The sequence below is a fragment of the Macaca nemestrina genome, chromosome 6 (genome assembly GCF_043159975.1).
Source record: "Macaca nemestrina isolate mMacNem1 chromosome 6, mMacNem.hap1, whole genome shotgun sequence".
Lineage (NCBI taxonomy): Eukaryota > Metazoa > Chordata > Mammalia > Primates > Cercopithecidae > Macaca > Macaca nemestrina.
Genome location: NC_092130.1, coordinates 172,599,453 through 172,614,240, shown reverse-complemented (window position 1 = coordinate 172,614,240; position 14,788 = coordinate 172,599,453). Strand labels below are relative to the sequence as shown.

The following is a 14,788-nucleotide window of genomic DNA, read 5'->3' as shown; positions in this document are numbered from 1 at the left end:
CTTCTTACACACTGGCCGAGGTTAATACTATAGATCATTAACATTTCTAGAAACCTGAAATATCGGCATTATCCTCCTCCTCACAACTATGGCAACAGCATTCGTAGGCTACGTGCTCCCATGAGGCCACGTGCTCCCATGAGGCCACGTGCTCCCATGAGGCCGGACATTCTGATGCTACAGTAATTACAAATCTACTATCAGCCATTCCATATATTCAAACTGACCTTGTGCAATGAATATGAGGTGGATTCTCAGTTGACAAAGCCACACTTACACGATTCTTTGCTTTCCATTTCATCTTACCCTTCATCATTACAGCCCTAGCAGCTGTTCAACGTTTATTCTTACATGAAACAGGATCTCATAACCCTTCAGGGGTTTCGTCAGACCCTCACAAAATTACAAAATTATCTTCCACCCCTACCATACAACCAAAGATATTTTAGGTTTAATTTTTCTCCTCCTCCTTCTAATAACTCTAGTACTATTTTGGCCTGACCTCCTGGGTGACCCAGATAACAACACTTTGGCCAACCCCCTCAACACCCAACGCCACATTAAGCCAGAGTGGTACTTTTTGTTTGCACAGGCAATCTTATAATCCATCCCTAACAAACTAGGAGGCATACTGCCCCTTGAATTCTCCATTCTCATTCTAACAGTTATTCCTGTATTTCACAGGTCTAAACAAAAAAGCATAATCCGACTGTTGGGTCAATGCCTATTCTGAATCTTAGTGGCCGAACTATTTACACTCACATGAATTGGAGGGCAGCCTTTTATTGGCATTGGCAGATGGCATCTTTTATGTACTTCTCTACCATTCTCACCCTTATACCACTCACCAGCCTAATTGAAAATAAGCTACTTAAATGCAGATGCCCTTGTAGTAGTATAATTTAATACTCTGGTCTTGTAAACCAGAAATGGAGAATCCCCTCCCCAGGACAACTCAAGGAAAAAGCATCCCACTTCACCATCAACACCCAAAGCTGAAATTCTAGTTAAACTATTCCCTGAATTCCTTCTCAGCACATACTTTGACTACCATGTCACTACTAATCAATTAGCACTATTACATTCATGCATTTATGTACTTTGTGCATTACTGCTAGTCCCCATGAATAATATACAGGACTATAATTGCTAGATCATACATAGTACATTCATACATAACAATACATTATAAATCTAGCCCGCATACATATAAGCACGTATTAAGAATTTCTTAATCAACTGTCATAAATTGGGTATTATTGACTGTACAACCGAATCTAATCCACATGGATATTGACCCGTACTATAAACCCTTAATATTACATAGTACATACATTTGTTCATCAGATATAGCACATTTTAGTCAAGATGTCCCTCGTCAACGTGGATATCTCCTGTCAGTTTTTGGTCTCTTAATCTACTAAACTCCAAGAAGTCATCATTCCGCTAGGGAGTATTATCCTGCTCACTCCGGGCCCATGACACTTGGGGGTGACTGTACTGAAACGATACCTGGCATCTGGTTCTTACTTCAGGGCCATAAAACTAAGATTGCCCACATGTTCCCCTTAAAAAAGACATCTCGATGGACTAATGACTACCACCCTATTAACCGGTCACGGGAGCACTGTCATGCATTTGGTATTTCTAACTTTGGGGGATGCTATCACAGCATGGTCATGGCCTGGTCCCTGACGAACCTGCTGTGGACGAACTCAGATTTGATTCCTGCCAAATCAATTGTAGAAACTCAGCTTGTATTGAATACTTCAGGCTGGCGTAATAACCATAAAGGTGTTAATTAATTCATGCTTGAAAGACATAACAGTTAATCAATAGACGCTCACGCACGCATGCACGCTCAATTTCTAGAACTATTTCCAATTAATTATGCAAATTCCCCTTCCCCCAATCTGTGACTTTACCATCAACCTAGGTAAACGTACCTTTGCCAAACCCCAAAAATAAGAGACTAAAAAGTAACCCAGTCAGAGATCAGAAATTATATTTTAACCATGAATACCCCAACAGCTCCCCCTCAATTGATGTAATTTTCTAACAAATTTTAAGACCCTCCTACCAAATAAATCCTCCATTAGGTGTGATAAATATAACTAAATATCTACCCTAATACTAATATAATACCTTGAGCATATTCCTTGAAAGCACTGCCCCAATATATCACACCCTAAATAAACCGTATTCTAATTATAAGAAATTCTCTCAGCCAAACCTCTGCCAATTCGACTTTAAAGACCCTGAATTCCCAGAACTGTTAACAACCATACTTATTTCTTTCTTTCTTATATTTTAATTTTCCATTTAAGAATTCTGTGCAGTTCTTTGGGAGGCCAAGGCAGGTGGATCACAAGGTCAGGAGATCTAGACCATCCTGGCTAACACAGTGAAACCCCTTCTCTACTAAAAATACAAAAAAATTAGCTGGATGTGGTGACAGGCGCCTGTAGTCCCAGCTACTCGGGAGGCTGAGGCAGGAGAACGGCTGAACCCGGGAGGTGGAGCTTGCAGTGAGCCGAGATCAGGCCACTGCTGTATAGCCTGGGCGACAGAGTGAGACTCCAACAGAAAAAAAAAAAAAAAAGAATTACATGCAGTTAAGGTAGCTTATTCATTCAAAGCAAGATATTGAAAATGTATAGATGGGTCTACCCAACCCTATAAACAAATAGGTTTGGTCCTGGCCTTTTTATTAATTACTTCTTAGTAGGATTACACATGCAAGCATCCCCACCCCAGTGAAAATGTCCTCTAGATCACCCAGATCAAAAGGAGCAGGTATCAAGCACGCACAAATGCAACTCAAAACACTTTGTTCAACCACACCCCCATGGCAAACAGCAGTGATAAATCTTTAGTAATAAACGAAAGTTTGACTAAGCCATACTAATATTTAGGATTGGTTAATTTCGTGCCAGCCACCGCAGCCATATGGTTAACACAAGCTAATAGAACTCAGGGTAAAGAGTGTTTAAGGTCTGCCCTCAATAAAGCTAAGTTCCATCTAAGTTGTAAAAAACTCCGGTTGAAATAAAATATACTACGAAAGTGGCTTTAATATCCTGAAGACACAATAGCTAAGACCCAAACTGGGATTAGATACCCCAGACTGAGATTCTTTGTGCAGATGCAATGAATTAAGTGAGATAAGCTGAAGTTTTAACTTTAAATTAAAATCTGAAGTTAGCTAAATTTTTCCAAGTTGACTTTTTAGTGTTGAACCATCACTAGCCCTATAATAATCAGAACGAGTTACTCACAAAGAATTGTCATAAATTACGTACAAGAAAAATAACTATAATTTTGATTAAAAACAGATATTTAAACCTTTATAAACAAAGCATATGTTTTGTGGTACAGAAGCATATATTCTGTGTTACAGAAAGTCATAATATCTATTCAATATCTTGCTAATAGCTGAACTTAAAAAGAATAATTTAAAAAAAATTTTTCCCTATGAAATTCCAACAGTGTCTCTGCAGATATAAAGTCTACTTTGGCTTCTTTTACATTATAAAAATATTACTTGGCATTTTCTATTTTTCCAGAATTCAGATATTTTGCAACAATTTTGACAAAATGCTTTCCCAGCTAAGAAGAAAAGAAAGCAGGCATAGAAAAAAAAAATTACGGAGATTTTTATCCTGATGGATAGAACTGAAGAAAAATATTGAGCTGTATGTTTTTCAGATTTTCAAAGTTTTTCAAAGGTGATAAGGTGATAGTACTTCTGCAAGCACGGGCCATGAGCATTTCACCGGCCGTTATTCAAAAGGTGAATGTAATGTACAATCATACAGAAAATGATTTCTTTTACTCTTCATCTGAGATCCATAAGGGAGATTGTATTAAAATAATTGAATGTATCTCATATTGAAAAAGCGGCTGGTAAGAACCACTTCTGTAATGGCAAAGTAATGACCCTCCAATATCTACTCCTTCACATAAGCAATAAGAAAACTGGCAAAGATGATTACAATGGATATGTTCAAATTAATAAAATCAGGAATTAAAGAGGAAACATTACTACAGACTTTCAAATCTTTTTAAAGATTATAAGGCAATATTTTGAATAGTTGTATGCCAACAAACTTGATAATATAGATGAAATGAACAAATTCCTAGGAAGACACTATGTTACATAGATAACTGCACCCAAAGATATGTCCATGTTCTAGTATCACCTTATATGGTAAAGTTTATGCAGATGTAATTAAGAACTTTAAAATGAGGAGATCATCTGTAATTATCCCAATAAGTACTAAATGCCATGGAAAACATCTTTATGAAAGGTGGAAAGGGGTCGCACACACATAGATTACCAAAGCAGGAGATGTGAAGACAGAAGCAGTGACTGGAGTGATGTGGCCATAAGCCAATGGATACCAACAGCCACCAATAATTTGGCAAACACTCTGGTAACGCCACAGAAAGTTATACATACAGTTACAATATAACAGATCAATTTCACTCTCAGTTCTCCGTATGAGATAATTGAAAACAGCCCATACAAAATCTTGTACACAGATTTTCATAGCATCATTCACAATAGTCTAAAAATGGAAACAACCCAAATTATAAACTGATAAATGGATAAGCAAAATATGGTACATATATGCGATAAAACGCTATTCGCCCATAAAAAGCTGGGATTAGATACCCCAGACTGAGATTCTATATGTAGAATCTCTATATATGCTACTACATGGATAAACCTTTAAAACATTCTGCTAAATAAAAGAAATCAGACACAATAGGTCACAGTTTGTATGATTTCAGTTATATAGAATGTCTAGAAAGGGCAATTCTATAGAGAAAAAAGCACTTTAGTGTTGAGCAGTGGGGGGAGGAGGAGCAAAGGAAGTCTGCTAATGGGTAAGCGGTTTCCTTAAGTGGTAATGAAAATATTCTGAAATTAATGGTGATGGGTACAAAATCTTGTGAATATATAAACCAGTGATTTCTGGTTTTCACTTCAAAACATAAAGAGAAAATCTAAAAAGAAGACATCTGATTGGATGGTGATTTCACAGTTGCAAATAGAATCTGTCCTTTTTAGCTCTTAGAGAAGAATAAAATTATTCCACAAAAAACTCAAGGCAGGACTTCTTTCTCTTTCTGAGAATCTAGAGTTCAGGTAATTATTCAGAGTTCAAGTATTATTCAGAGAACTGTTGTGAAGTGGGTTTGTCCTGTTCCCAAAACTTATAGTTGCAGCGCAAACAGCAGACAAGCTGGGCTGCCCTGGACAGGCCTCTCGGGATAGAGATGATGCACCTGGCCGCCAACGCTTGTTAAAGTCCTACTGTAACAAGCAAAACAAACAAACAAAAGCACATAGTGTGCCTACTCACAAACTTTATTTTAAAAATTCCCAAAGGAACATAAAACTCGATTCTACTCTCCAAATCATCTCCTGGAGTACGGAATTGCAGGAGCATGCGAGGAATGTGGGGGGGAGCATTATTTTACCTGGATTTGGGAGTCAGCCCCCAGTGGCCTGCGACACAGGGGAGGAAGGCCCTCTCCAAGTTCTTCTTCCTCGTATTTCTTCTGACTCCGCATGATCCGGAAGACAGAGCGAAACACCTGAGGCCGACAGCCCACCAATTGGTCGCCGCTGGGCCCAGGCAAGGAGAGGAGGGTTCGCATTCTTTCTCCCTCCACCTGTGCAAGACTCCAGATGGGGGAGGAGCCTTATCCAGCTTTACATCAGATACCAATCCTGGATAGTGCATAAGACGTTCCCTTGCCAAATGGAGCCACAGCCCGGGGCCTGCAGTCCAGGCGCGCGTCTCAGGCAGGGCCCTGTGTCCTGCGCGGACCTGTCCTGCGGCGGCTCCCCTGGGTTGAGCTAAGCGTCCTCCTCCCCAGGCACCTCTGCTGAGCCCTGGGACGGCAGCTCGGCTACACCCGCTGCGGCTCCCCGGAGAGGTCTCGGAGCCCCAGGGCCAGGGCCAGAGGAAGGCACCACCACCCCCAAATCCCGGCCCACGGAGCTCCCCCTGAAGCCAGAGGTGCGACGCGTGGAGGGCGGGGCAGGACCAGAGCCCAGGACACCCGGGTCCGTCCCTGAGGACAGCAAGGAGGGAGGCCAAGCGCGGTGCAACCTGGGACGCGGCCCTTGCCGCACCTGACGGGCTGGGCCCGCCCCTTCCTGGAGGCCTGCACTCAACCTGGCCCTGGTCCTCTCCAAGGGCAGCCTGGACGCCGCCCTCCGTGACCTGAGCCCAGGCGCAGGAATCCGGGGTCCCCTGCGTGGCGACTCCCTGGAGGTTTTATTCCGGGGGCTCGGGGGTCCTGCAAGTGGTGGTGGAGGAAAGTGGAGATGTCGGGCCTGGTCTGTGGAAGCATTGTCAGATGGGGAGGGAGAGCCAGTAAGAAAGAGGGGCTTTGACAGATGCCAGCCCAGATCCTGTGGGTCTCCAGAAGGGGCACGGAGTCCTTGCGTGGCAATGGCCTTGTGCACAGCTGTGGGGCGCCGTTTCAAAGGCCCTGGGGAATGAGACACACAAGGAACCCAAGAGGCCATTAGAATGCAGTAATGAGGCCCTCCAAAACAAGGAGGAGGAGAAAGAGTTACTGTTCTCCCTATAAAGGGGAATTATGTATAGTTACATGACTTATATATAAATATACATATGCAGTTGTGTATATACACATACACACGTCATAGTGGGTCCTTCTTACCATTCAATTCGCCCCTCTAAACTGTCCATTCATGGTTGTCCACTGTAAAAAGACTAAGTCCTATTCTTTTTTTTTTTTTTTTTTTTTTTTTTTGAGACGGAGTCTCGCTCTGTCGCCCAGGCTGGAGTGCAGTGGCGCGATCTCGGCTCACTGCAAGCTCCGCCTCCCGGGTTCACGCCATTCTCCTGCCTCAGCCTCCCGAGTAGCTGGGACTACAGGCGCCCACAACCGCGCCCGGCTAATTTTTTGTATTTTTAGTAGAGACGGGGTTTCACCGTGGTCTCGATCTCCTGACCTTGTGATCCGCCCGCCTCGGCCTCCCAAAGTGCTGGGATTACAGGCGTGAGCCACCGCGCCCGGCCCTAAGTCCTATTCTTTAGAGGAAGATGCAAGTAGATCCCAGATGACTAACACAGAATCTGCCTTTTGTTTGGTGAGTTGTTCACAGTAGGTAGGAAAACTTCTTAATGCATTTCTTCTGATTAGTAACAATACCTCTATCTCTAGAACATTCAGTAACTCACAGAACTCCCTGGCATTTAATGTCTTTAGTTATTAAGGTGAGACAAGGCAAAGGTTTAATTACTAAGGTATCTAATACCAGTATCTTCTTCAGACATCATTATGTGGGTGCACAGCTCTCCAGGAAGATTTAGAACATAATCACATCATTTTTATTTAAAATATATTTCCGGTTAATCAATACCTAAATGTTTACCATAGATAATCCATTAGGTGACTCGGGTATTTTCTAGATATGTTTCTGTGACAGATAGCTATATTATTTTCTTTCTTTTTTTTTCCTAACTTTTATTTTAGGTACAGGGATACACGTGAAGATTTGTTACATAGGTAAACACATATCACTGGGGTTTGTTGTACAGCTTATTTCATTACCCAGTATTAATCCCAATACCCAGTAATTATATTTTCTGCTCCTCTCTCTTCTCCCAACCTCCCCCATCAAATAGGCTCCAGTGATTTTTATTCCCTTCCTCGTGTTCGTACGCTGTCATCATTTAGCTCTGACTTTTAAGTGAGAACATGTGGCTTTTAGTTTTCTCTTCCTGCACTAATTTTCTAAGGGTAATGGCCTCCAGCTTCATCCATCTTTCCACAAAAGATATGATCTTGTTCATTTTTGTGGCTGGATAGTATTGCATGGCGTATATGTACCACATTTTTTTTATCCAATCTGTCATTGAGGGGCATATAAGTTGATTTTGCAAATCAAAACCACAATGAGATACAATCTTACACTAGTCATACTTTTAAAAAGTCAAAAAATAACAGATGCTGGTGAGGTTGCAGAGGAAAGGGAACACTTATACGCTGTTGGTGGGAGTGTAAATTAGTTCAACAACTGCGGAAAGCAGTACGGTGATTCCTCAAAGAGCTAATAGCAGAACTACCATTTGATCCAGCAATTCCATTACTGTGTATATACCCACAGGAATATAAATCATTCCGCCATAAAGACACATGCATGTGATTGTTTATTGTGGCGCTATTTGCAATAGACAGCTATTTTCTTAGCTGTTTTTCTTCCAGAGGAAAATGATTGCTCAAACTTAATGTTTATTTCATGAATGTGTAAAGGAGAAAGGAACCCCAGTAATTAAATCCCAGATGACTCCTATGACTGGAGGCAGGAAATGTTTACTCCACAGCCTTATCAGTGTCCCAGGTAGTTGCAAATAGCTACATGTAACACTCCTCTATGACACAGCCTTTCTTATCTCACTGTGTCATATTTTATTTTTTATTTAGATTCAGGGAGTATATGTGCATGTTTGTTATATAGGCATATTGCATAATGGTGGGGATTATTGGGCTTCTAGAGCACTCATCACCCATATGTTGAACGTTGTACCCATACCCAGTAAGTAATTTTTCAATCCTCATCCTCCCCCAACCTTTCCTTTTTTTTTTTTTTTTTTTTTTCTGGAGTTCCCAAAGTCTAGTATTTCCATCTTTACATCCATGTGTATCCACTATTTAGCTCCCACTTATAAATGAGGACATGCCATATTTGATTTTCTGCTTCTGAATTAGTCCACTTAGGATCATGGCCTCCAGTTAAAAATATACGATTTCACTCTTTTTTATGGATGAATAGTATATATGGCACAGTGTATATATGCCACATTTTCTTTTTTTTTCTTTGGAGATGGAGTCTCTCTCTGTCGCCCAGGCTGGAGTGCAGTGGCGCAGCCTCTGCTCACTGCAAGCTCCGCCTCCCAGGTTCACACCATTCTCCTCCCTCAGCCTCCCGAGTAGCTGTGACTATGGGTGCCCACCACCACACCCGGCTAATTTTTTTGTATTTTTGGTAGAGATAGGGTTTTACCATATTAGCCAGGATGGTCTCGATCTCCTGACCTTGTGATCCACCCACCTCGGCCTCCCAAAGTGCTGGGATTATAGGCGTGAGCCACCGCACCTGGCCTCCACATTTTCTTTATTCAATTGACCATTAATGGACATATAGGTTGAGTCCATGACTTTGCTATTGTGAATAGTGCTGCAATAAACATAAAAATGCATATTCATATTCCTTTTTATATCATGATATTTTCCCTTGTTTAGATACCCAGTAGTGGAAATGTTGGATCCAATGGTAGTTCTATTTTTAATTATTTGAGATATCTCCATATTGCTTTCCATAGAGGTTGGACTAATTTACATTCCTACCTATAGGGTATAAGTGTTTTCTCTGCATTTATTGCCAACATCTGTTGTTTTTTGACTTTTTAGTAATAGCCACTCTGTCTGATGTAAGATAATGTTTCAGTGTTGTTTTAATTTGTATTTCTTTGATGATTATTGATATTGAGCATTTTTTCACATTTATTGACCACTTGCATTTCTTCTTTTGTGTTTCTGTTCATGTCCTTTGACCAGTTTTTAATGGTGTTTGTTTTCTTCTTGTTGAGTTATTTGAATTATTTGTAGATTCTGGATTTTAGTCCTTTGTCAGGGGCACAACTTGCAAATATTTTCTCCCACTCTGTAGGTTGCCTGTTTATTCTGTTTATTATTTATTTTGCTGTGCAGAAGATTTTATGTTTAATCAAATCTCACTTGTCTATTTTTGTTTTTGTAGCATTTGCTTTAGAGGTCTTTTATTATAAATTAGGTGTTTAGGCTGATGTTCAGAACAATTTTTCCTAGGTTTTGTTACAGGATTTTTATAGTTTCAGGTCTTATGTTACGGTTGTTAATTCATCTAGAGTTCATTTCTGTAGATTGTGAAAGATAGGAATTCAGTCCAGAGGCATCACATTGCCTGACTTCAAATTATACTATAAGGCGATGGTAACTAAAACAACATGGTACTTGTACAAAGATAGATACATCAATGGAACAGAATAGAGAACCCCCAAATAAAGCCACATAACCACAATCAACTGATTTTCTGGAAAGCAAACAAAAATAGACAATGGGGAAAGGACACCCTGTTCAATGAAGGGTGCTGGGGATATTGGCTGGCTATATCCAGGAGGCTGACACTTCTTTAATTGAAGAAAACCTGTATTCTACATAGCCATGCCTCACAGTATAGAGTGAGCTGCCAGCTAGTACTGTGAAATTGTTGGCGTAAGAATTTCTTTTAACCTTATACATGTTCATAAATAGCTCACATTTTATTTTTGGGATTTAACATTAAGCGTTACTTTTTAAATGTTTTCTTTGGCATTTGAAATTTAATTTCCAAAGACAGAAATAAGGAAATTCACCTATACACAATGTATAACCACGGACGAGGTTAGTGCGGTGTCTGAATGGGTGGTATCTGTGGAGATCTTTCTGGCTTAATCCAGCTCAGGCACTTCCCAGCTGTGTAACCTTCAAAGAAATCCTTTAACCTTTCAGGAATGGTTAATTATACGTGTTAACTTGACTAGGCCAGGTGGCTCAGTTGTTTGGTCAAATACCATTCTAGATGTTACTCTGAAGTTATTTTCAGATGTGATTCCTAGACTTTGAGAAAGCAGATTACCCTCTGCAATATGGGTGGGCCTCATCCAATCAGTTGAAGGCCTTAAGAACAAAGGTTGCTGGAAGAAGAAGAAATTATACCTCAAGACTGCAACATAGAAACTCTGCCTAATTTTCCAGACTGTTGATCTGCAGATATTAGTCTCAAGACTGGAACATCAACTCTTTTCTGAATTTTCAGACTGGGAGCGTGCCCTGTAAATTTCAGAGTTACCAGCCCCCATAAACATATAAGCCAATTACTTTAAGTCTCTCTCTCCCTCTGGAGTGTATGTGTGTGTGTGCATTATTACTTGGAATAATGCCTAGTATATAGTTAACACTAAAAATAAATTAGGATGTAAGCATATCTTTTGGGAGGCGACTATTCAATGCACTACACTCTGAAATTCAATTCGTTGTTTTTGTGTGTGTGCATATGAATGAGTAGAGTTCTCAGTAAAAATATTTTGATTTTTGTCAACTGAAGAGCATGTTTCTAACTTTAGTTTTTATCTCCATGTATTTTTTGTTGTTATTCATATTGTCTTAATTTCCCAGATTTAAAAATAATCTGTCTTCTTGGGTAGAGTAAAAATACATGAATACCTATAGGTTTGATGCTCATTAATTTGTTAACACAAGGGCAACATTTTCTCATTTAGAAACCCATCCCCTTGACTCCTATTCTCTTCTTATAATAAATATATTTCTGACACTGGCAATTCTTCAATTCTCTTCCAAAGCTATTTGATTTTGTGGCTGAGTAAGGCATACAAAAGAGTTACAATAATTTGTTTATAAATTAGGGAATAAATTGGAAAGACAATATTATGAGTATCAACTGTTGTGTTCAAGGACACCAGGATGGGGCTCTATTTTTTCCTGTTAATGAGGATATCCTTTGGGGATCCCAGAAGATACCAATGTTAGCAAACCTTCTTCTAAATGAAGTGCAGGAGTGGTGTCTGGAAGTTCTTCTTCAGTGAAGACTGAAATCCTGAGTCAAAAGCCTCCATGCTGCAGTGAGCTTGGAGATTCCTAGGTATCCTCAAACCTTCCCCTGCTCCAACAGTTTCACTGCTAAATGCATCATGTATCCCTCGGGGACTCCAAGGCCACACAGAGCTGCCCTGCAGTGTGGCATCTGCTTCTCCTCTCTGTGGCCACCTGATTTGAGATGACATTCTGTAATGCTTGACAATAAATTCACATGTAATCTGGGAAGAGGGAATCTTACTCACCCACTTTGCTTGTTTTAGTGTGATACTCTCCTCAAGTTAAATACAAGCAGCCTGCATATACTTTTATAAAAACACATGATACAAAAACAATAGCAGAACAAGCTCCAATTGTTTAATTTTAATACATTGATGATGTATTAGTCCGTTTTTGCACTGCTATGAAGAAACACCAGAGACTGGTAATTTACAAAGGAAAGATGTTTTATTGACTCACAGTTCCTCATTGCAGGGGAGGCCTCAGGAAACTTACAATCATGGTGTAAGGCAAGGGAGAAGCAGGCACCTTTTTCACAGGGTGGTAGGATGGAGTGAGTGCAGAGCGAAGGGGGAAGCCCCTTATAAAGCCATCAGATTTTGAGCTGGGTGCTGTGGCTCACACCTGTAATCCCAGGACTTTGGGAGGTCAAAGTGGGTGGATCACTTGAGGTCAGGAGTTCGAGACCAGACTGACCAACATGGTGAAAACCCGTCTCTAGTAAAAATACAAAATTAGCCAAGCATGATGGTGCGCGCCTGTAATCCCAGCTACTCGGGAGGCTGAGGCAAGAGAATCGCTTGAACCTGGGAAGCAGAGGTTGCAGTGAGCCAATATCGTGCCATTGCACTCCAACCTGGGCAACAAGAACGAAACTCTATCTCAAAACAAAAACAAAACAAAACACACAAAAAAACCATCAGAACTTGAAAGAACTCACTGTCACAAGAACAACACGGGAAAAACTGCCCCATGATTCAGTTATCTCCACCTGTTCTCTGCCTTGACATGTGGAGATTATGGGGATTACAATTCAAGATGGCATTTTGGGTGAGGATACAACAAAACCATATCAGATGAATATAATATTTTGGCAAAAATAAAGAGTATCTTCTATAGCTGTGAAAATAATAGCAGTTATTATTGCAGAAATGGTGCACCATATGAACATTTTGAAAATTAAAGTGTATTCAAACAGTATCTTTCAAAAAGTGTGGACAATGCCATGCCAGCCAAGAACTTTATTAGAGCATGACATTTTTTGGGTAGATTCCTCATAGATATTAATAATATTCAGCAAAATGTTTCAAAAGTTTTCTATTAAATTCCATTGGCTGTTTTCAGCTAAGTGTGAGCACAAATATAAATTTTCTCACAGAACCTGTAAAGTACATGTATGTGCTTTGGTCAAAAAATAGGCTGAGGCGGATATCCAAGTCTTCAGGACTCGGCGAGTTTGGCGCACAGGTGCATGCCTCCACTTGTTATATAACCTGTTTTTGTAAGTTCATACTTGGCTCTGAGCCATTACTGTCTGCAAAAGGTATAATTGCCCTGCTAATACTGTATAGGGCCTCTTGGTGCTCAGCTTGACTCAACATGGCTGGACATGGCTCTTGTGCAGGTGCTCTTGCATCTAGAGAAAGAGAGAACACCAAATCTGTCCGTCTTTGCAGACAGACAGAGGGGAGCCAGGACACAGCTCAACTCGCTTGTGCCCGGTGAGAGTAAGAGTTAAGCTGCTGACCCTGAAGGTAAGGGAGAGCTAGCTGCGCAGCTGTGTGTGGGAGCTGGACTAAGCAGCTGAGACCCGGCAGTGTGATAAAGCTGTTGATGAGAGCTTTTGCTGAATAAAATCATCTTTCACCTGCCTACGGCCCCCCACTTGTTCTTTCTGCTCACCTACCCACTCCCTTTGGACCTCAACATGACATTTGGCATAGTTGTGAAACTGACAGAACCCAAAACACGTTTTTTAAAAAATCAAATATAACATTTTTTGTTGACGTTTTCAAAAGTTGAATGTAATCAATGAAACAAATTCAAAATCTCTGTTAACATGTTTAAAATTTGATTTTAAATAGTGATGAAACTGAAACGTGAAATTTCTGCTGTAGGATCAAAACAGTAAAGAATACTTTGGAATGTAGACTGCCTGTCTAAAATATTGGGCACTGAACATCTATTATTTGTAGAAGGATTCTGTTAAATATTATGTTAAATTATGAAGCATACAAATCTCAACTCTTAGGGATAATTTGCATTCATGTGATATCTTATGAATAGCTGATATGAATATAATTCGGCATAAATATATTTAAAGTGTATTTGAAATACACTGGCAATTTTCTGGATTTTCTATAGAAAGTTGAAAATTTATATACTCTATGATCCACCAATATATTCATAGAGGTGTAGCTCTATGGAGGAGTTAAGAATTCTAGGAGTTAAGAATATTTAAGTGTCTGTTCATAAGAGCAAACTTGAGACAATTCAGATATCAACAGGACAATGGATTCACACTGTAGAATATTAAATAGTCCCGAAAAGAAATTTGCTACAGCTGTAAGCAACAGTGTGAATTAAATGTTATACCAATACTTAGGAAAGAAAACACAAATATAGAAAGACTACATGTAATAGTCTTGTAATAAAATTAATGATAATAAACTAAATGATATTCTTTGAGGCATATACCAGGTGACCAAACAATACACAGATTTAGTTTATTTTAATTTTAGATTGGGGGGTTGGCCTGTTGGTGTGTTCTCACACTGCTATAAAGAAATACCTGAGAATGGGTACCTTAAAAGGAAGATAGGTTTAATTGGCTTAGTGTTCTCCAGGCTGTACAGAAAGCATGGCAGCATCTGGTCAGCTACTGGAGAGGCCTCCAGTAACTTTCAACCATAGTTGAAGGCAAAGGGGAAGCAGGCACATCTTACACGATTGGAGGAGGAGGATGAAGGGGGGTGGGGGATACATGACACACGCTTTTAAACAACTAGATCTCATGAGAACGCACTCACTAAACAGTACCAAGGGGGGATGGTGCTAACCCATTCATGAGAACTCTGCCCCCATCATCCAATCACCTCCC

The 14,788-nt window shown here is 40.2% G+C and overlaps 1 protein-coding gene across 1 annotated transcript in view; it reads right to left on the bottom strand.

Moving 5' to 3' along the window:
* LOC105489517 (uncharacterized) overlaps window positions 1-11,876 on the bottom strand; it is a 140,809-nt gene extending 128,933 nt beyond the window's left edge. The window contains exons 1-3 of the mRNA XM_071099222.1: window positions 11,747-11,876; window positions 6,147-6,513; window positions 5,491-6,090 (exon numbers count right to left, since the gene is read on the bottom strand). Of these exons, the coding sequence (XP_070955323.1) occupies window positions 5,491-6,090; window positions 6,147-6,513; window positions 11,747-11,876 (1,097 nt within the window). The remainder of the gene's footprint in view (window positions 1-5,490; window positions 6,091-6,146; window positions 6,514-11,746) is intronic.
* Between the last annotated feature and the right edge of the window lie 2,912 nt (window positions 11,877-14,788).